Below are 22449 nucleotides of genomic sequence, written 5' to 3'. Positions count from 1 at the left end.
GCATTTTATTTACACACATAACTAAATAGAGCAGGATAATATGTTCCTTAAAACACTTTTTACAACAAGAGTTTGTTGGAAAAAAAAAACACATTCACTTTTTACTTGTGATGTTAAAATTTTCAAATGTGGACGTATAAGAAGCCATTATATAGTGTGCCAAATGACGGGCTGCGACTGTGTTGGTATGAAAAAGGGAAGCAATGTATTTGTAATAGTGGTCAAAATAAAATAAATACAACACAACGAGACACGACTGTGCTTACTGCACATTGAGCACACATGCTGAGACATCATGATGTCGATCCCTCAGCTTGTTGTACATGTGTCCTATGACTTCTGGGTCCAACTTGTTCGCTCTGATTTACCCCATAAAACAGGATTAAAGGAGAAAAACGAAGAGAAAGTTGGAAAGGTTAAGGTTGTAGAAGACAATTAAAAGATAGCACAAGAGAGACCACATTGATAAATGAGGGGGGGGGGGGGGAACAGCAACAGCACCAAAACAATAATACAAATAGCAGAGTTGGAGATGAATATAGAATGAGAGACTTTTTCCATGCAGATGTGTATTGAATTATAAACCATGGCAGATGTGTAATATGCCCTCAAAGTCTCACTAACAGCAAGAGAGCAGGAATCTCCTTCTGGCAGGGCTGCTATTACCCACAATACCGCTTCATTACCCACAGGTTCCAGTGAGTGACACACTGATTGGTTGACAATCCGGTACGGAAGGCAGACTGTGTTTACTGGAGATTAAATCGATTTAAGACGGAGTAGAGCGGTAGCAGTCCCAGCCTATGCTAAGTCTAGGGATGTCTCCATTCAACCATCTTCTTCTGAGAGCTCTCTTAGCGGTTTCTCCAAATTAAGCCTTAAATTAAGCGTGATACTGTGGGACCATAAGATCAGGAAATCAGGATTTACAGGCTATGACTCATCCAGGAAGCGCTTAAACGAGTGCTTTGAGGGCCAACTCTGAATATGAAACCTCTATGATCAAGAAATTATTATTATTATTATTATTATGAAATACAAAAATACTCGCAGACAACAACACCGAGACGGAGAGTGAATGAACACTCACAACCACATAACAATTTTGATTATATCATAAAAACACCAACCACTTACTTCTTTCCACTGTTCTCTGGAGCGGGCTCTGCAACAGTGAAAAAGAAAAACACCAATGAAAATAAAGTCAAATGAGCAATAAAAGGTCAGTGGGAATAGGGGGAGACACACTGTTAAACGCTGCTACTGGCTGCAGCTCTATTTCTGCACCAGCTTGTTCTATGTTCATCTCGTCAGGGAAAGAAACTGAATGAGCGAGGGTAATCCCTGCACACTAGAACCTGCTAGAACTTCCTGGACGTATTCCCAAATTGCTCACAGCTGCAGCAGGCACATTGAATATACATCAAATGTTCAAAGCACAGGGCAGACTCCACACTAGTCTGGTAATATCATTCGACAGAAACGGTTAAATCTCTCATCTTGCTTCATTTTCATTCCAATAACCGAGTTACTGTAAATGACATTTAGCATAGGTTAAGCAGATTCATGCACACAGTCACACAGCTTACCATCGATGTCACTTATAGTCAAAACAGTACTTTAAAATCTTGCAGTGATGAAAGCCTTCTTAAAGTACGATGACACGAGAAACTGTATCACTTTAAACTAAAGAGGCAAATAAATAAGATTATAAAGCAGGGACATAAATAAAGCCATATAAAAGCTTCAAAGGGAAATAAGATGCAAAAGGATTACCACAACATTGGTAACCTTCGGATAAATCTGTCACGTGCTCCGGCCTAAAGTGGTTTGATAGATTTAGAATGAACTGACAGAAACACAAAGCTAAGCCTGACGACACTCAAGAGACTTCCAAAAACATGACAGAAATATATTGAGCCAGATTCGACCCTTTCGAAACACTGCAATATGTTTGCGGCTGAGCGTTTTTAGCCTTCACACAGATTGGTACACACCATTTTCCGTGCCGGTGAGCTGAGCCAGCATACGGAAAGAGCGGGACTGGGAGGTGCCGCTTCGCGGGTGCCAGTCCTCCGTGTCCTCAATCAGACGCTTCTTGCTGGCATCGCTCAGCGGGGACGCATGATCCTCGGGCTCCACTTTGGGTTTCCTGTACACATGTCAGATCAACCATCATGATGTTACCGACGTGGAAGGACTCACTGATATTTATCACTCAGCTGTTAAAACAATCTGCCACTTTATACACAAACGTAAGTTAACATGAATACAGTAGTAACAACCAACACACACACAGTACACATATTATTGTACTATGCAATAAGTGCACCACATTCAATCAACTGCAGTTTGATTTCAAAATGACCTTCTCCGTCTAGCTGGAGGTGGAGTTCTGCAGGCGAGCAATTAGAAGGTAGTAAGGGGGAAATGCGCAAAGGTAGAAACGACAAATTCAAAAGTCACATTAAGTGCTGAGTAAACAGTATGACACCGCGCTGTTTATATGAAAGTCAAGACACTGTTCTGACCTATACTTACTGAAGACTTCTCTGAGGTTCACTATCAGAGAGGAAGCCACAGAGTAGAGGAGAAGAGGTCAGCCAGAGAATAAAACATCTGAATTGATGAAGCAATTAGATCTACTTTACTAAAGTGGAGGAATTAAACACACCACAATTTAATAACAGTGAGTGAAAGAGGAAAGTGACAGCGACCACATCTCACCACAAGGTGGGAGTAATGTGCTCTGAGACTGAATGCTCACCTTTTCTTCCTAAAACAATTTGAGTGCACTCTCGAACGCATTCATATTGAGGTGAAATGTTTACATGCACAGTTTAGTTCGAGGACTGAACTGTGAGTCAATTTCATGTCAAAAGTCCAAGCATGTGCATTTTTTGTTATTCTCTGTGTGTTTGCTTCTGTGCGTGGCAGGTGAGTCGGGGTGAAGGATGATCAAAGACGGCCTATTCTTAAGCACAGCAGAATGTATTTAGCCGTCATCGTCTGACCTAAACATACTGACAACAATAGCAGATGGAGCTCGAACAGATGCACAGCTGGTTAACAGCCGAGTGTGCTGTCGGGCCTGGTTGTAAATGCAGTATTAGCTAACACGGTGGCTTATTCCACTAAGAGAGTGAACGAACAGTGTGAGCTGACCCCCACTGCGCGTCCTGTGGCGTCTCGAGAGATAATTTACGGGGTTTCGCGGTTTGCCTGGACCTTAAAGATGAGCATGTACTGGAAGCGGATGAGCACGAATGTGAGGTTTGTGAGGGTGAGCTCAAAGAAGTGCAAGCATGCTGTCATTTGGTAATCATAAACCAGAGAGATGTGAGGGCTGTAATCACATGCCACATAGTTAGAAAGCTACGGCAGCAGATGTATTATCACTCACAACACTAACTTGGTGTCTGTCTCTTCTTCCTCCTGAGGGCAAAGAAGGGGTAAATGGAAAAGGATCGAAGCAAAGAAGGCGCATGAACAGAGCATTTGAGAAATCAACCATACTCCGAAATGCATGCCCCTTTAAGTGAAAGGCCCTTCTGAGAGAATGTGCATGAAGCAAATCCACAGAAAACACAAACAAAGCATGCAGGTCAGGACACAAACGCACACGCTGCAACAAATACGCTTCTGCAACAGAAAGCTTGAAGAAATGACACTGATAATACCACTCAAGCGCTTGTGTTCATTATCTCCGTGGAGCATTACAGTAAATAGCTTTGTTTCTTACTGTTTGACATCTTCACAGGTTATCTGACTAAAACCCAGATTAAGAAACAGATTCTAAAAATGTCTCAATCGGCCGTTCTCACTCCTGTTAACTCGGTAACTTTGTCAAACACAGACAGATAGAGGTGGGTTTGGCAGATGTCTTTAAGTGTGAAGCTGCTTGCTCACTTGAAGCCAATAAAAACAGACCTCTGTGACCTATTTTTTTTTCAGATGACAAGAGAGTAAAGAACGAGTGGCAAATTACTCAGCTAGCCTCGCTCAGTCTGCTGTGACCCAACCAGTGAGCCAAATCCTGCTGATGAAGTCCAGTCCAGCCAAACTTTGCTCCGTTGCTAGTCTCTAGAAGGCCAGAGCTGCCAGAAGTCTGGCTAATTAGAAACAAGTGTTGCACCAGCAGTGCGTGTTGGGCAGACTGTGTGTTTGGCAGCGCTAAGAGCCACAACGTCAATTATAGATAGGCAGGCAGTAGCATCAGTTAGCAGGTTGTCTAGACTCTCTTCCCTCTCCGGCTGCCCTGCAGAAAATTCAAACAAGATGTGCGGCATGCTTCGGAATTTCCTTGTATGCAGCTGTGTGAAAACAGATAGGTCATGGGCTGTTTCAATGTTAGCTTTCCAAACGAAACACATTTTTCTGAGGTGGAATAGGGAATGAGGTGTAGGAAGAGCAGAATGGAATATTTAATTTTCTTCTTGGCAGACTGTAATGCAGAAATGTCTGCTAATCTGTGGCCTCTATGAACCACAACTCCTTCCGGACTAAAGCACACAACGTAGATATAGTCCTAAATCACTTTATGATGATTTGCGGTTACACGAACGTAAAGAAAACGTATGGCGGTTGGATGATTGGTACCTACCCATTGAAGGGCTCAGACAGCCCCTGGCTCTCCAAAAGGCCGCGTCTCTGTCCAATGACCGCCTCACAAGCGTTGTTGTTGGAGTAGAGGTTGATGGGCGTGTTATAGACGGAGGGCTGCGGGACATTAGGATGGGAGGAGGGGGCTGTCACTCTAGCTGGAGAAGAGGAGTTGGATGAGGAGGAAGAGGCAGACGAGGAGGTGAAGGTGTGGCGAGCAGGGCTGGGCCTGGGAACTGAGCTGGCTGGAGGGGACTCCGTGGCAGGGAGGCTCGACTTCAGCAGAAACGGAGGCTGCGGTGGCTGAGAAGGGGCAGCTGGCTTGAAAGCGGAGGATTGTGAGGGGATGGAGGGGGCAGCCGGGGAGGAAGCTGTGACCACACCGCCGTCCCCCCCAAAGGGCCGGGCTGTCTTGGTGTACGCAGTGCTTGGGACAGGGTGAGTGATTGGGACTGGCTTAATGATTTCTTGAGGTTCGTCCTGGATCAACGTGGAGACACACAGCGTGCAAATACAGCAAATCCACAATAAACTCATGCATGTAAACCAGCATTCTCAAAAGCACCGCACAACAAACCAAATCAAAATCAAAAGGTGTTTTCACACTTATGTATGAATGAAAGTCATGCCTGTGCTATACAAGTTCGAGAGGTGCTAAAACATGAGGCCTGTCAGGTCAGTAAATGCATGCCAAGCCAATGTGTTTTCTGACATAATCTCAGAAGGGCACAATAAACATGCTCACTTTTAATTAACTGTTGTAATATGTAAATATAAAATGGATTTCAGGTCCACTTTAGTTATGGAAAAGTGAATATTTGACTCCTTACCTTAGGTACTCCATCTTTAGGGGCACTGGAGGGTCTAAGGAGACAGAGAGAACATCATATAAACACCACACACGCACCATCTGCATAACAACCATTCATCATTTTGCAATAAAGTTTCATTTCTGTACATTAAATGACTGGACATGCTAACTGCTGTGAGAATCAAACTTCAGTTTCTAGGATGGACAGTGAAAGGGTCAGATTATTTTTGCTGTGAGGGCGAATTAAGGGGAACATTTGTAAGTTTACTGTTTACTTTTTTCTGTTTAAAAGACTTTTTATTATTATTATAAATTTTTTGATTTAATGCCTTCCTCTATTTTTTGTAAGGATGATTGTATCTTGGATGTCAGGGCATTGTTTAAACACTCCAAAAAGGAAAACTCAATTACTGCGTTATAACAACACAACTGTTATTTTAGAAAATAAATAAATGAATGCACCAACGTTTCCAGTGATACATTAACATCTCAAGCAAAGTACAAGCTCTGGAAATGAACTCTTATTGTGCACTGAAATAAATGGAAACAAATGGCGGCCTGGAAGTAGGAAATGTTCTGTATGCTTTTGAAGATGGTTAAAAGTACGTGTAATTAGTTGTTGCTAAAACATGAAAAACTACCAGTATGTGTGAACATGCTGTACTGTAACATTTGAGTCAATGTGCAGACTGATGTTGAGGCGTAGTGTACATCTGATTTACACTTATGATTGAAGCAGCTGCCACAGTTTTATCACCTATGGGAGAGAGGGGTGGTCTGTTTGTCTGTTCTGTTGATGTGCTCCGGATAGAAACGGGAACATATCCAACAAAGCTTTCATTCCCTTCTTTTGATTAATTCTTACTACTTGCCAGCACTGTCTAGCACAATATCAAATCAAATAAAACACACACACATTAGGATGCATTGTGTATTAATGCACTGCAATGCACCATACAGCCCCCTTTATGTCAAACAAGGCACATGTAAGTCCATGTCAGGTAACTAAAATGTCTTAAATTATTCCATTAGTGAAGCATTAAAACACAAATTCAGACAGCTGGATGTGTTAACAATATGTTACATGCAGACAAGGTGTCCCTTAATTCTCATTAAAAAACAAAATAGAGAAATAGACAGTGAGTCAGCAAGTCAGGTCCCGCACCAGATGCTACAGTATGTCCGCTGCCGTACTTCCTTTCAACCATATTAGGAAAATAAGTCAACCAACTCTCAAGCCTTTCCTTTCTGACTGAGCCGAGGCGCAACAGCTGAGCTCGGCACCATCAGGTTATTAAAGAGCCACGCCCTCCAACCAGATGTTGATGTCATCCGTGCCCATACTTGCACTTGCAGTTTCCACTTAGCAGCTAATATACCGTCTGCTCATTTTCCAATGCACTCATATTATTGGACCTGCTTATGGAGAAGCAGATGGCTATGCCAATGAAAACAGTAAAAAGGTCTAAAGATTAAAAAGCACATTCCATTACAAATGTGGAGTCAGTCTCCAATGAGGCAATGTGTATCTGCCATCAGTGGCCCGGAGAGGGGCAGCTGGGCGGATTCACTCCCTATCGCTCTTTTTCCCGGAGAAAAACTGAACAAACACTCGCTCGGGTGGTCCTGTGAACATCTGTTCCGCTCAGCCCCTCTGTGCTGTCCCGCTCCCTGGCTAAGCTGAGACCTGCTTTTGTTCTGCTGTGACAAAGAGACTTACTTTTTGTTGTACATGTACATATTTAAATCACAATAAAAATGGGTCTATTCGTTGTGCTCCATGACATTTGTAAGGAAATGTGATGTTTGTGCCATGTTACAACTATCATTGGTTTCAGGGTTATTCAAAAGGCTAAATCATGACTGCACCTTACATATAGGACTTTGGCTAACAAGACATGATTACAAAACACATACAGTATATTATTTAGAGTAACTCTTATTTTAGGATAGCACATTAAGTGTTTTTCTCCATAAATAGTTGAGCATTTGTCTTTTTATTATGTATCACACCACAGCATAACTATCATGTTCATCTGTACTTTTCATAGTTGTCATACAGTAGTTTCTCTCGAACGAAGAACATGAAGATACAACATATATAATATTAAACACTTGTGTGTTATCCTCTGTATAACGATGACTGTGTGATATCTTATGGGTCTTCTCTAATTATACTTCCATAAATACAAAATATCTGTTTTCCTTGTTTGTGCTACTGCATGTGTTCATAATACTGACAAACCAGTTGAAGGTACAGTCATGGCTTTGCTCAGCCCAGGACGCACTCCAATTGGTTCCTCCTAATTTAATCAGGATGTCTTGTTTTACTAGATTACAGATGCTGATATCTACAAGATTTATTTATGCACCAAATTTAAAACCTACATACTTTAAAAAAAAAAAAAAGCTAATAAATAACTGCAAAATATAAATAAACATTATCTTGGAAAAGATAGAAAAGTGTTCTTGGAAGAAAAAAAAAAGTTGTTGAGTTTGGTTTTCATCAATTTAGACGTGTCTGTGCAACCACACACACACACACACGCATACACACACACACACACACACACACACACACACACACACAGCTCCAGAATAAGAGAATGAGGAGGTTAACCGGAGGAATAAGCCTGAGGGCAAAGCAGAATGACACATTTCCAACCCTGCCCGTGTCTCTTTGAGGGCCAAGAGAAACAGTCTGGCATGTGGCATTTGACTGAATGATGGAGCAGCTAATAGACAGCTTTCTCACCACACACACACACACACACACACACATCTTACCAGTTACCAGAATAACATACGAGCAGTTTTAACATTTTCCCCACATTGTTTTCACTTGACTTTCACACACAGTTTCTTTTGGAAAAGTACCAAAGAAACATTTTAAATGATCTTCTGACTCCAAGCATCTGTCACCCTCTCTTTGGCTTCAACATCTAAACATAGTTTTGTTCACTCTCATCATATTAAAAGGAATCTGAACTTTGTATAGATGTCACAGAATCACAGAATTCACACGCTACTACAGTAACGTCAGGCAATACATGATTCCAAAACATAGAACAAGGCCTGCCGTTTTACATTTAACGTGTTTGATGAATGTTAAACCTCTGTGGGAGACCTGGCAAATCTGTTTTCTCAGATTTACCGCTGCATGACAATTTGAGCCAAAGCATGGAGAAGAAGGAAAACAAGAAGTAGAAAAAAAAACACATGGGAAAGCACAACTAAAACTCCAACAGAGAGATGTGGAATAAGCGGGTGTGGGAAATAATATTCTTTTCTGTTTTTCCGTGCAGCCAGCCTATCCGCTCAGTGGCAAAACTCACAGCTTGTGTCTGGGCACATGGCCTCTTCCCATCTCTCCATGTTCCACATTTCACCAAGAATGAGCATCCCGGAGGTGGCAACTTTGTGCTTTTATGTAAAGCTCACGAGGACATTTCATTGGAAAGAGTAACAACAAAGAAGGGGACAGCGTTTTAAAACGGCTAACAGCGCTAACGACGACAGAAACACGACCGCTATTACCAGAGTTAACGCTTATCGTGCAACTGGACAGCCTGTTGCTGCTGTCAGTTGCCTGGGATACTTGCCCGTGTCTAATGTGTCTGTACACGTGTCAAGTAGGGACCACGTGCACCGGTCCATATCAGCAGTCACATGCATCATCGTGACGGAGGACATTCGTATCATTTGTTTCCGTGTGCCTTGTCAGGACCCTCTAGAGCACTTCACCGTGTGAGTGATAAACTCTCTGGTCGTGTGTGCTCGTCTTGACAAACAAAGCGGTGGATTCAAAGTTAACCACAGGACGAGAGAAAAGCTATTACAACTTTGAATTCAATTGCATTTAGCGATCAAACGAACATCCAGATCAGATCGATGAATAAAGCGAGCAGGGAAATGAGGGGAGTTCTCCTCAAGGCCAGTTCTCTGGTTGCAGCAAACCACAGAAGAATAAACTGCACCTCTAGTTAATACATTTATTTAATGTAGATCCAAGAAATGCAATAACAAGCCTCCATCCTTCCTTACTTTTCTTCCGACCGCCATACCACATCTGGCTAAGACAACCAGGAGTCATAGGGTGCTCTGGGCTGCAAATTGGGCTGTCCTCTACTTCACCCTGTTATAACTATTTCATCAGACTTGCTGGGAGTACATTAGCCATGTATGAGGATATCTGTAGATTCAGATTGTGATTGCAGTGAGTGGCCTGTGGGCAAAAGACAAAATCCTGCATAAAATGTTGCTACAGCAGTGTCTGTGTGCGGGGAAGTCCAACAGGTGTGTTTTGGTAAATCACATCTTAAGTAAGAAGAAAGGGGGTTGTGTAATCAAAATAAGAGAAGTATAACGAGACTAAGAGGATGTCTCGAAGATCAATGTTACATGTTGATGTATTTAATTTCCACCGTTCATCTAGTGAATTCTAGAGAATGAAAATGAATCATCTGTCAGGCAGCATTTTCATTTTTTACTCCAGAAACAGCATGTGTTTGAAGCACATAAAGGGAAAAATACACAAAACCTGAATGAAGCGCTCTGTGCGAGCGGACTTGATTTTGCGTGTAAAGCATCGGAAGATGGCGAAATCGCAGAGCTAGCAGTGTTGATATGTTTTATCTTTGAGGTTTTGGAACCAGGTGCAGCCAGCCACAACCTCTGTGGAGCGGTGTGTGTTTTTTTTGCGCTGCGCTGCATATTTCAATGGCAATAAATAAACATCCATTATCATACTTTCCTAAGGCTGCTTCCCACAGCCGCCTTGTGTATGTACTGTCAGCTTCTCAGCAACAAGATTTCCATGATAGTGGAACAAAAAGTAGTCGTAAAATTCACCGGTCATATCAGCTACATAGTATCAAGTATGCATCAAGGGATGGATAATCAGAACACATGTTTTGATCAAATCACTATCACAGGCTTAAAACTCAGAAAGGACTGTATACATGGAGCATGTTCACTGTGTGTGTGTGTGTGTGTGTGTGTGTGTGTGTGTGTGTGTGTGTGTGTGTGTGATGGTCATTTCTGAAGTGGAACCCACTCCCAAAAGGAAACTTTTGGTCAACCAGTCTGTTCTGTTAATGGAAAGTACTGGCCTATGTCTTGACATGTCTTCTGAGACCACAATGTTGAAAAGGAAAACCTGTTTTTTTTTTTTTTTCCTTGTGTCACAAAATACATAACAGCTCTCTGCACATTCAGATTCATTTTGACAGTTGACGACGGGATGAGGAGAGTACTTTCAAACCCAAAGTCCATTTCCTCTCTGAAAACATGTTTCCCCTCTATAGCAACAGGGACATAACTAATGGCATCAATGACTAGTTAGTGCATTTTGGGCTAGACAACATACAGAATGATTGAATAGTATGCAATACTAACATGTTTTTTTGTTGTTCAACATTTCTAGCCATTGGAAATATTGTATGTGATTGTAAATGACAGTTACTTTATAACCACATCTATGTTATAAAAAAACTAGTTAATGTACAACTGTAGGTGTTCATCGTCTCTTACATAATTCTTTCCAGTGTGTTTAAGCAGATCTCATGACCTAGTCCTTGATAGTTAAATCAGTGCATGCAGCTATGAACATTAGTGTGCATACAGCCTATACACGTGTTCTTATTCAAATAGATAAGCTAAAAAGGTCATGTAGGGCTGTTGTGTCTTTTCTTTTTCTTCACATGCATCATTTAGGTTTGGAAGTGTTTTTTTAGGGAGCTGCCCGAAGAATGTGAAGTATGACAAAGTGACATAGTGGCACGACGCTGTCGTCACATTAATCTTCTTTTGGAATGCTATTATGATAACAATAGTCTTATCAGTGGACATCAAAACCATAAATCAGCTGTGAGAACATGGATGGAGAAAGTGGTGCATGTCAGAGAGAATTAGTCGAGTTAAAGAGTGTTTGGAAAGTAATACATGTGTTATACTGAGCTTCAGATTTTCAGAAGATAAAAAGCATAATAGTGACTGCGACCGTTCACTTTCTTCAACCTTCTTGGCGCTGATATAATAAATGTAACTCTCAAATCCCAAGTAAAAAGTACCCATTTTAAATCATTTTAATACAGAAATGAGACGTGTATACACACAGCACGGTGTTATTTATTCTTTCTGTGTCACTGAATAAAGGAATGCCATATCAACATCATGCAAACCATCCTCTAAAAAAATGCAGCCAAAAATGAAGCAAACTACAATAATGTATCATTTGTAACAAGGAAACCTTTGTTGTTTACAGGGTGATTTTAATTGCAGAAACATGCCCTGTGAGGCCAGAATGTTTGAAGTTTCATTGTGCAGCCATTACCCACAGTAGATTACATGCAGCTGTGGGACAGGGCTATTTTAGGACTATTTTCCCACGTTTAGAGCAAAGAGGCTTCTTTCTCTTTTGATGTGGCGATGGAATGACAGGACATGCAAACCAGGCTTTGAGTTTTTCTGTCAACATGTTTTGCAGCTCGGAGTGTGTGCGTGCTTCGCCTCTATATCTTTTTGTTCGACACTAAACTTTTCGCTTGGCTGCAGGGAAATGTTTGGCTAAAATTCATTAAAAAGGGATCCCTCTTTTGTTTTTTGTCTTCAAGAAAAAAAAATGAATGCACAGCTTTGTTGCAAGTTCTGAGCTAAGTCAACTGCTCGTGGACATGCACTGCTGCCTGTGAAAAGTAGTGTTAAGTTTGAAGTATTTCTTGTTTTCCAAAACCAACTCAGGTCCTTCCTGTGCATGGACTATATAAGTAGTTTGGCCTGAAACGCTTCCTTAGTGGACAAATTGAATGGCAACCTCAGTTGAAACCCAGTTTTCCTTTCTTTGAAGCACGTATTGCGGCTTAATGGAGCGCTATATAAGGGGGCTTCCATGTAAAGTGCTCCCCGCACGGCACTACAGCTTTAATATACTCAAAGGCCCCAGAATACCACGGTCTTCTTTTTGTCTAATGGGAGAAACAGATGAACTCAGCTTGACCAAACAAAATCGGATCTTTTACAGATTATGTGCCATAAAGAACCTCACCGTCATAAAATAAATAATAATATAAGTGTATGTGCTGTGTAGCATTATATGCAGTCAGTTTCTGATGAGGCATTTAAGTCTACACATCCCCTTACTGGAGATCCAATGACTATATCTTGGTCCCACAGTGTAACTAGAACTTGACTCAATTCTATTGATTTACATTAAATGTGCTTCATCTAGTCTAATGTGTGATGCTACACCGTAAACTCTACAATTGCTTTGTCTTAAAATGAACTCTTCAGAACACAAAGGAATCACTATAATTCCAAATATCATGCCTGCTAGCACAAAGTTCTCCAACTATAATGGAGATGAGAAGATGCATAAACCATGCAAGAAGCATCAAGCTTAATTCATTCAGTCTTTTTAACATTCCAAACTTCCTGTAGCTACAGTAGCATCTGCTGTGGCAGAAACACGGATGTGTGTTAAATTAGCACAGTGGGAGTTCGTCTGTTTCAAATATTAAGACGCACAAATAAACCAAACATGACAATCAAACAGATATTTTTGTCTGTGAAAAGTATCTTCAAATGCATACCACACTACGGAAACTCTTGGATCTGGACACGTTCTTTAAAACGGCTTACGGTAAACACACACTGGTTGGCAAAATCAACAAAGTATGCATTCCTTTGCTGAGTGAGGAAATCCATAGATTATGTTGTAGAAAACGTGTGCTCATGTGTGCATGCATGTGTGCATGCATGGGTGCAACTGTTACCTCTGCAGAGTGAGGCTGAGATTGCCTGTGCAGGCCTTAATCTTGTTTTGGGCCTCGAGGTGATTCATGCCGTTTGTGGAAATGCCATTAATGGACAGAATGACGTCTCCAACACTCATATTGGCTCTGGTTGCTTTGCCTCCATCAGTCAGCTGCAATGAAACACAAAGACATTTTTGTTTAAAAGAAGCTCACCATTGACCTATTTGCACCAAACAAAGAGTATTCACAAGGGCTGGGTATCGTTTAAAAAGTGACAATACCAGTTCCAATACCAGTACCCTTAAAGTGATACAGATACCAATAGAGTACTTCATTCGATACTTATCATATGAATGGAAGCACTCAGTTGCGTATAAAAGGCACCACCACCATATTTACTTTTCTCTGACACCACAGGCGTGTACAGCCACACTCTCTGACACTTTGGTGGCATCTCAGCCTGCTGTGCACCACAACCACAGATCGGGTTGTAGCTGCTGTGGATGTGGAAAGAGCACCACTGCTAATGATTACGGGCATCACGTGGTGTCGTTCTCCCAAATTTGCCGCTTTCAAGATGTCAGAATAAATATTAGTTTTGGTAATCTTCAGATCTCCCCTTTAGATTTTTTTAAAGGGGGCCACATCCACTGCTTTTGCTGGGTGTCTTAACGAAATTCAGAGACTTGAAGCCACGCAGGGTTCCCTTTGCATTGTGCTCCATCTGTGATTGTGGTGTTGAAAGGTGCAGTTTGTTTGCTCTGAAGCTGGTTTTCCTTTGGGAGCTATTTGGCTCCACCTCTTGTCCCAACCCAGCCTCCCAATCAGTGAACTGTTTTGTCTGATCACACGCTCTTAGCCTTTGCGTATATTGAGTAAACTGGTATCTATGTATTGCAAACTCCATAAATGTATTATAAATTAAACAGAAACCTGAGTTTTAAATATTTTCCAAAGCAAATGAAAGTGAGGAAAAGCTTAATACTTTTAATATGGGAAATGTAAAAAGCCTCCTCATTTTGAGAGGTAGAACAAGTTAATACTTCATAGTTATGGACTCCAACTATGGAGGCAAGGGCTTAAAAGCTTAAATGTCGACAACTGTCTTTCTACCAGGGAGCAGCGTTAAGGTAAGATTAAGGTTTATCAGGTCTTCTATCCCTTTTCACCATGCTGAGACTTGCATTGCACACGCAGGAAGGAGCGTATCAAAACCATGACGCCGGGGTGACTCTCTACCAGGTGTGGTGTTTGACCAGTGATTACGCACTGAGCGCACTCAAAACCTGTAAACTGCAATCATGCTGGAACAGAGCAGATCTCTGTGAGCTTATTGTATTATTGCTGCTTTTGTTCGGGTCATATCTCCCAGCAGTGTGAAGTGAACCTACTCAACACTTACAATAAGGACATGGGAGGCACACTGGTGTACGTGAGGTGGCAGCACAGGTGAGATGAATGTGTTGAGAGACAGAAGAGTATAATGAAGAGGGCATGAAGCATGATGGCAGGACAATGATTTCAGCCATCAACGAGTCATTTCTATGAACCAATACAATTTAAATGCATCCAAAAGACCTTCCACTTTTCAGTCACACACACATTTGTAAGTAGTCATTTATAAAGAGCCGGCCTTGATTCAGGGAGACAAACTCAAGGTATTTCCTCTCCCCACTGCTGAAGAATGCATTCAGGTTAGCTAACTCTAAATAGACTTCCTCTTTAGCTTTAAAAAAAAAAGGAGCCAATGAGACGTAAAGAATGTGCCATTGTGTTAACATTCATAATGAAATGGGGGGGGGGGAGCGGGCCGGAGAGAGGGGGGAGAAAGAATGAGGAAGTGACAGTGGCGGTGACCGACACGTTGTTTTCTAGAGCCGTGCTTTCCTTGTGTCATGTATGCATGCATACCAACGTCCAGGAAACATATAGTGCAGCCTAAGTGTTGCTCACAAAAGGGGCCGGGAACTCACAGAGCAGGCATGAGCGCAGCTTCAACTGACTCACTCATAGACTCATAGACACACACCTGCCACATGAGTCCGTCCTGACTCATTTACTTTCAATAAAATAACTCATTACTCCTAAACGCAGAGTGTAAGCACTCTCCAGAGATCACTGGCATGTGCCGCCTCTTCTACTAGACAGCTCCAGAGGTCAACGGCAGAAAATCAAGCTGCCGGATTGATGAATGAACATGGAGTCTTCTCTCTCAATCTCCCCGTGTCTCCCTCTGTGAGTGCGTTTGTTAGAGAGGAAGAGAGAGAGAGTGAAAAGGAGATCTGAAGATCTCTCCTTGTAGGGATGTGAAAAAAGACAATACTATACAGCTCTATATATGGCATCTCCTCAAACACCAGACATGAAGAGAGGAGAAGACTCCTGTAACATTCTCATAAAAGAAAATATGGTTTTATATGCGGTTAACAATGTTAAATGCTGCAGTCTGCGGTGAACAGAGAGCACTTTATAAATCCCAACTTCTTTCAGTCAAACATGGAACTTTTTCACATGGATACAAAGCAAATAGATGTTACAGTAGGAATGTCTGGCATCCGCAGTCTATAAATATAAATCAAGAGAGGTCTGAAGCACTCGTGACGAAGAGAAGATAAGTAATGAACTGGAACTTTTGGATAGTTCTACTCCAGCTCTCTCAAGAGAGGAGAGGACGTTTCAGCAACAAATACTGTCCAGAAAGAAAAAGACGTCATCCAAGGCAGTTTCACACAAGTTTAATTTAAAGTAAAAAAGAAGAAGGACGTCTCCAATTGAATGAAGTGTCTTTCCAACTGCGCTTACATGAATGGGATTTTAGCCACATAATGGTGTGGCTGCTGTGCTGATGTGGTCCTCTCCACGCTGCTGGTTTTACTGCAGAGCAGTTGCTGGTAATGACTAGTTCCTCCAAACAACACATGTTCCTCTGCTCCTACAGATGTAGCTTGGATACAGCATATTGCTCAATACTTGGGAGATATATCTCCTCCTATCTTAATGCTTAAGACAAATCCTCAGTGGATATTATGATGTTACGAGCTAAACGGCCTCTTTATTTATTGCTGGTAGAAAAATGTCTTTCTGGAGGAATAGCATATTCACATGAATAATTTTAAAGAGATGAAGAGACACTTAGAGGGATTTGGTACCAGACTTTACTATAAAAACACAAGAAGTGGAGCAGAAGCCCATTGCTTCCATGCGTCTTCAATTCATCTATTATACAGCCGTAATCAAAAACAGTCATAAAAGCTGAAAAGAAAATTGGTTTGTTCCAAAAATCTGTTAAGATTTAGATGTTTACTCAGTAATCAGCTTATTCCTCAGTAAGGCAATAAATGAATAACTAAGAGCCCTTTTTGGAGACAAAAAGACAGAGATTCATTGTTAAGTCGTTGATACGGCAGAATGTATGACCTACAGTGCCTTTCAGGAGATAGTCTCTGTTCAGTGCTGTAGGCTGCTGCCAAACCTGCTATTATACTGGAATTCTTCAGATCAATGCTGTGCTTTCAAACCACTGATTTACAGTGTTTCGTTAAACATTTTAAAGTCCACACAAACCTCTATATGGGAGAAGAAGCCAAACACACTTAAGGTAACATATACGAGATACCACTTCAGCACTACTGGGATACTAATCACCTTCCATGCTGGTGCAACTTCCTGACTTCAGTGAAATGACTGAGTAAGGAAGAGGGCTGTGGTCATTCCACTTTTGAGAAGTCATGTTACAGGAAGTGTCTTGTGGTGAAGGCTGAAGGCCTGGGAGAAGCATGTCATGTCTGTATAGGGTAGACTAAGATAGAAGACCTTATATGGAAACGACTTGGGCCTCGCATTAGGTCATCACAAACACACAAGGCGAAAGCAGATTGACTCACAGAACTGGCAGGACTGTACATTCAACCTGTAAAGCTCATTAAAAAGAAAGAGGTCGGCAGAATCTCCGGGATGAATCTGTGAAGAGAGCATTAGAGAGCACAGCGCACTGCAACCTGCCGGGCTAGCACAAGCAAAAAGCCATAAAGTACAGTTTATTGTCTTCTCTTTAATGCTTGCACACCTGCCACACCTTGCATGAACTATTCAAGCAATAAAGAGGTGGAGAGAGATGAGAAGTGGAATACAGAAGTTGGGAGGGGACCAAACGGCAAGAACTCCGCAAGCCCAACGTCGCAATTAAGGGCACTTGAGCAGAGGTAGAAACCACGGTTGTCATGGTTTGACCCCAGCCTCTTACTGCATCAATCCGGCGGCTGAAAAACACGAGATGCCAAGCGGACCTACGTACGAGCTCTTGGTCAAATCGCCACGACAACGCAAACAAAACAAAACACAAAGCGGCACCAGCCCCTCACTGAATACTGAATGCTCTTTAGTCAGGTCAGAAGCAAACCCGGCTGACTGACGCTGCTGAGGCAGATGATATGAAAAAGGCTTTTAGTCGGCGTTTGGGGCTCGAGCCAAGTGCAAGTGCTGGTTTCCACCTGCATCCATGATTCATTCGACTCTCCTGTGGCCTTTAAATTGGGCTTTTTTTGGGGGGGATTCAGCCAAACAGCATCATTGTTAAGTGGTGACATGTTCTGGCTATATAATGTTTTAATGACTGGACTGACACAAAAGAGACTACCACACCATTATATGCTGAATACGCAGTTCATCTGCTTTTTTAAAAGCTGACAACACAGGTTCAACACAGGTACAATAATAAAACTGAGTGAATTACGACACATGCCCGATGGTACATGGTGATTGTGCGACTGTGGTAAATGTTAAATGGATTGCATTCATGCTGCAATCCAGAGAGCTGTGCAAAGCACTTTACAATGCTTTATAAGATTGGATGCCTGTGTGATTATGCGTGAGTGACGATCACTGTCGGCGATGTCTTTAAATCAAACGCACTTTAAAACATAGTGGTGATGGTGAAGAAGGATCGTGTGCAGTGGCCCATGGTGTCTTTGAATCCACAGCACATGGGCCTCATTCCTCTCTCTTCTCAAACGGAGAGAAAAAGATCATTGCTTAAAAATATCTTTTATCAAAAAACGAAAAGAAAACAGTGTGAGTAATCTAAATCAAAATGAAGAGACGGCTTGGTTATTCTTTATAGCTCTGCCATATAGCATTAGGGAGATTGAAAGCAGATGCCCTCAGTGCAACTCCAGACAGACACCAGGGAGATCACACTGGGATCAAACACAAACTTCAGATAGCTGTTTTCTACCAAACCCATATGTAACCTGAACACATCTTTACGACGCTGCATAAAATCCTAGATTATTAAATATGTCTTGTGAAGCATATACTCGCGTAAGGCTATGAAATACGGGATGAGCTTCACTGGTTTCGATTGAATTTCAGTTTTCATGTAAAAAAAAAAAAAAAAAAAAACTCAAGAGACTTTAATACAAGAGGCAGATAAAAAAAATACCGTATGACAGCTATGCAGCACAGGCCACAAGTTATCGGTCTCAACAGTTTCCTGAAATGCCAGGGGAGCTTTTTCACTGCCTGGTTTTATTTTTTGTGGATCTGAGCTGAACTAAGTTATGTCTGTCTCTCTCAAGAGAGATTATTCTTTATCCAATGAGTTTACACGAGACACACACTTCTTGCAGAATTAACTGTAAATCAATGACAAAAAAAAAAACGGGCAGATTTCCTCTAATTGCAGCGATTCTATTACTTGCTTATCACGACATACCGTCGTAATATCTAAGGCTCAACATGAACCCTTTCTTACTATTCAAATAACCTGACTGTGCAACCTGTTCAGTCAAAGCACATCCAAATGGTGTCTTTTGGTTTGCATGTGGATGTAAATGCACAATCTGGTGTCAGAAACAATACGACGTGGTTTCGAGCTGTTAAATGGTACTCTGCAAATCTAACTTGGTTGCACTTGTTTGCGTAGGAGTGTGTTAAAGTGCAGTTTTGGTTGCAACATTGTGACTGGTGAGAAAGTAATAGGTTTACAAATCAGATTAATCAGCGTAGTAGAGGGTGTTTCAACCTGAAGTAACGATTGAAAAATGAACAACAGCTGTCTCAGTTTCTCACTGGAAACCCACCAAGCACATCTCATGAGGGTTTTGGTTCACTTAGCTGTAATAATGAACTAAATTTACGATTATGTATTATGATATATATCGCATTCTTATTTATTTAGCTAATAATATTTTCCAGCTAGCCAACGAGGGCCTCTATTGGATCCTCCTCCTCTCTTAAAATGAATGCACAAAGAATACCTTTTACCCCTGATGTTGATCTCGGTTGCCCAGATACACCATCACATTCCTCTTCCTTGAGAGTGAAAGTAGCCTCAACATATTAACACATAATGGGGGTGCTTTGAAAAATAACAAATCTGGAAGCCCAAAGCCCACTGCAAACACAGAGCTAAAATTAGTTTGTGTAACGTTCACTCAAAGTATCGCATGCCACTAAAACAACAATCCAAACGGACACAAAAGACAAGGGGGGGGGGGGGAGTGAGGGGTCAACGGGAGAAGGGGGGGACATTTTTCTGTGCTGAGCCCCAAGCTGACCTTTCGTAACCCTTTAGGCTTAGTTCTGATGAACTATTCGTACATAATTTATTGTTTTTAGAATAAGGGCCAAACTGTTTCTCAACTGAACTCAAATGACTGTGTGTAAATAGATTTGAGCCACTCTAGTGTTATGCTTTGTCTTTTGACTAGACATGTTCTCGTTTCATAAGCAACAGCAAAAGTCTTTCCCAGTCAAGAAATGCCTAAAAAAGGAGCTGGAACAACCGCGGATGATGACGGAGAGAACATAGCTGGGGACCTTCTTCATAAGTCATCCTTACATCCTTTAACAAACATCCTGACTCCATATTACACTATGCATATGACTTATGATATGTCCTCCACCTCATACTTTGATTTAATGTTATTACTAGGCCAAAGCCAAATATTCCTAAAAAAAAGGTTTCAGGTTAACAGGCAGCCTTATGTACAGTACTGTACTGTATGTAAGCTTTGGATTAGTTACACATGGTAAGGATATGTATAGTCATTACATCATTATTCCATAGCAATCCCATCCTTCTAAGCTAAATAAATAAAAGCTTGAATGTGAACGAATATTCTTTCCCCCAAAATCGGTCTAATTAGCTTTGTGGGTTTCTAATGAACCTTAGAATGAGCAAATGATCGAAACAATTTCCTCCCTAAGCTGTTGGCAGATGTTTCCATGTATGTGCATTCCACTCACTTACTCCTCCCTTTGTAAATACTGTTACTCCTTAAACTTAGATCACAGATAAGAGATACAATCTATTAGTTTGAAGGAAATGCATGTATGAAAATGTGTAAGCGTTGTAGCTTTACTACAAAAGAGCACATGTCCAGGATGTGTTCTGTTGGCTGTGCCCTATGGGACATTGGGATTTTGGAAGATAAATAGACAAAAGGGGGGGACTTATTCCTGGCGCCTGGACAACAACAAGAAGTCTAAGCCATTTATGGTGCCATTCACTGGTCATGCGCTGGGATGAAAATATGTCACAGGAATGACACTAACCTATACAATGGAGTGAAAAGCTGTGAGAGTCATGTTGTTTGGCTCAGCAGTAGCGAGGCAAGCTCCAGACCACTGATGACTCCACACAGGACTGCTTGCGGACGCGGGAGGTGTATTCAACGCGTTTTTGTGGAAAGAATTAATCAAAACTACCACATTACATGCAGGATTTGAACAGATTCAAGGCTTCCGTTATAGGCTTTCTGGACATTCTTCAAAAACTCACCTGTTTTTCTTTCATTTTAAACGAGCAAAAACATAACCTGTTGGCACATACCTACAAATATCCTAGTGAAACTACACTGAGCTGTTAAAAGTGGAGGGGACTTTAAGCAGATGTTGGTCTTGTGTTTCTTTAACAGCCGATGCCAAAACTGAAAGGGCAACAGAGGCAAAATGGCCAATTTGATTTTGTTTTCCTCTTCCTCTACGGAAATACTTGAAGGTTTTCTATTTAAATGTATTCTTGCAGATAAAACTTGCTCCCACATCTAATCAGGCGATAAGAGTTGAGGTGCTTCATTTGCGTATTGTTTTGTGATATGACAACAAGATGTCTACCGACAGCTACATACCACAGTGACAACATAACGGCCTTCATTCCATTGTTATCATTGTGGCGAGACGTAAAAATAGTCTGAGCAGCCAAGCAGGCCTTTTTTATACTCTGCGGTTATGTTTGCTCTTGAGAAAAGTCACTTCTCTCCATACACAACAGTCAAACGTCTGCAACTGATCCTGCCAACAACAAATAAACAGAGTCACTGACCTTGGTCATAACATGGAGATAATTACATAACAGGAAGCAGCATGAACTGAATAACACCGCTCATTCTGCAGCAGTCAGAGTTGCTGTCAAAGCACAGACTGCGCTCGTAGAGGACACGCCGTCTTCTTTTAATCCTTTTTGACAAGAAGCCGTGTTCATATAATTGAGACACTTCAGATACCCTTGAAAAAAAGACTTGACAGACGAATAGTAAACTGCACTACAGACTTCTTGTAATTTGTGCAACTATCACAGTGTTTTGCACAGAAGGCCCTTACACCCTAGCTGGACCCGTCTCATAAACAGGCCTATCAGTGGGCCCTCCAGTCCAGCTCCAGCAGTCCTTCTCCCTGCTGAGGACTCAACAGGACCTGGTCAGCCAGTTCAACCCCAGTTTCAGTTTAAGTGGCCCAAAGTCCAAACAGTTATTACAGAACCACTGTGGCTTTTTGGCCGTTTAGGGAGGGACAGGTTCTAATGTTCCAAAAGCAGATCCAGTGTAAGTAGTTTCCTGTGCTTCGCATCAGGACCAACGCCAGGCAGAAAGGCCCGGACGCTGAGCACCATCCCTCATCTGAATGAGCAACATGACAGCAGCAGTCGTTAACAGCCATCAGCTTAATCCTCCGAATATATCCTGGATGACCGTCAGAGGAATTCAAAGGAGTTTTTTGAAAATTGACGGATATTGTGGTTACGGTTCGGTTATGTAACACTATTATGACAATTCATCGCAGCCTTTACGGGCGGCAGGTCATGAACGCGGGGGGGGACTGAGTGACAGAGGCCGTGAGCTGTTACGAAAGGTGGCTAAATCCAGCAATGAGCGTCACACAGGAGACGGGACGACGCACACACTTTCATCACGGACTAGACAAATGGCATGCGCGAGCATGGACGGCATTCCTCGGAGGTGACTGTCATGGAGTGAAGGCCACACAAGTGTTGTGTGTGTG

At 41.8% G+C, this 22449-nt stretch overlaps 1 protein-coding gene across 2 annotated transcripts in view; it reads right to left on the bottom strand.

The window, feature by feature from the left end:
- Positions 1-22449, bottom strand: part of pdlim5b (PDZ and LIM domain 5b) — a 33965-nt gene that overhangs the window by 6604 nt on the left and 4912 nt on the right. The window contains exons 3-7 of one of the 2 annotated variants that reach the window (XM_079179141.1): positions 13186-13337; positions 5433-5466; positions 4604-5082; positions 1998-2152; positions 1138-1165 (exon numbers count right to left, since the gene is read on the bottom strand). In XM_079179141.1, coding sequence (XP_079035267.1) covers positions 1138-1165; positions 1998-2152; positions 4604-5082; positions 5433-5466; positions 13186-13337 — 848 coding nt within the window. Of the gene's footprint in view, positions 1-1137; positions 1166-1997; positions 2153-3403; positions 3436-4603; positions 5083-5432; positions 5467-13185; positions 13338-22449 lie in introns of both variants that reach the window. The other variant, XM_079179142.1, reaches the window with a different exon arrangement.

Source organism: Pholis gunnellus (genome assembly GCF_910591455.1).
Source record: "Pholis gunnellus genome assembly, chromosome: 18".
Lineage (NCBI taxonomy): Eukaryota > Metazoa > Chordata > Actinopteri > Perciformes > Pholidae > Pholis > Pholis gunnellus.
The sequence above is the reverse complement of the archived record's forward strand: the minus strand, read 5'-3'. Positions and strand labels throughout refer to the sequence as shown.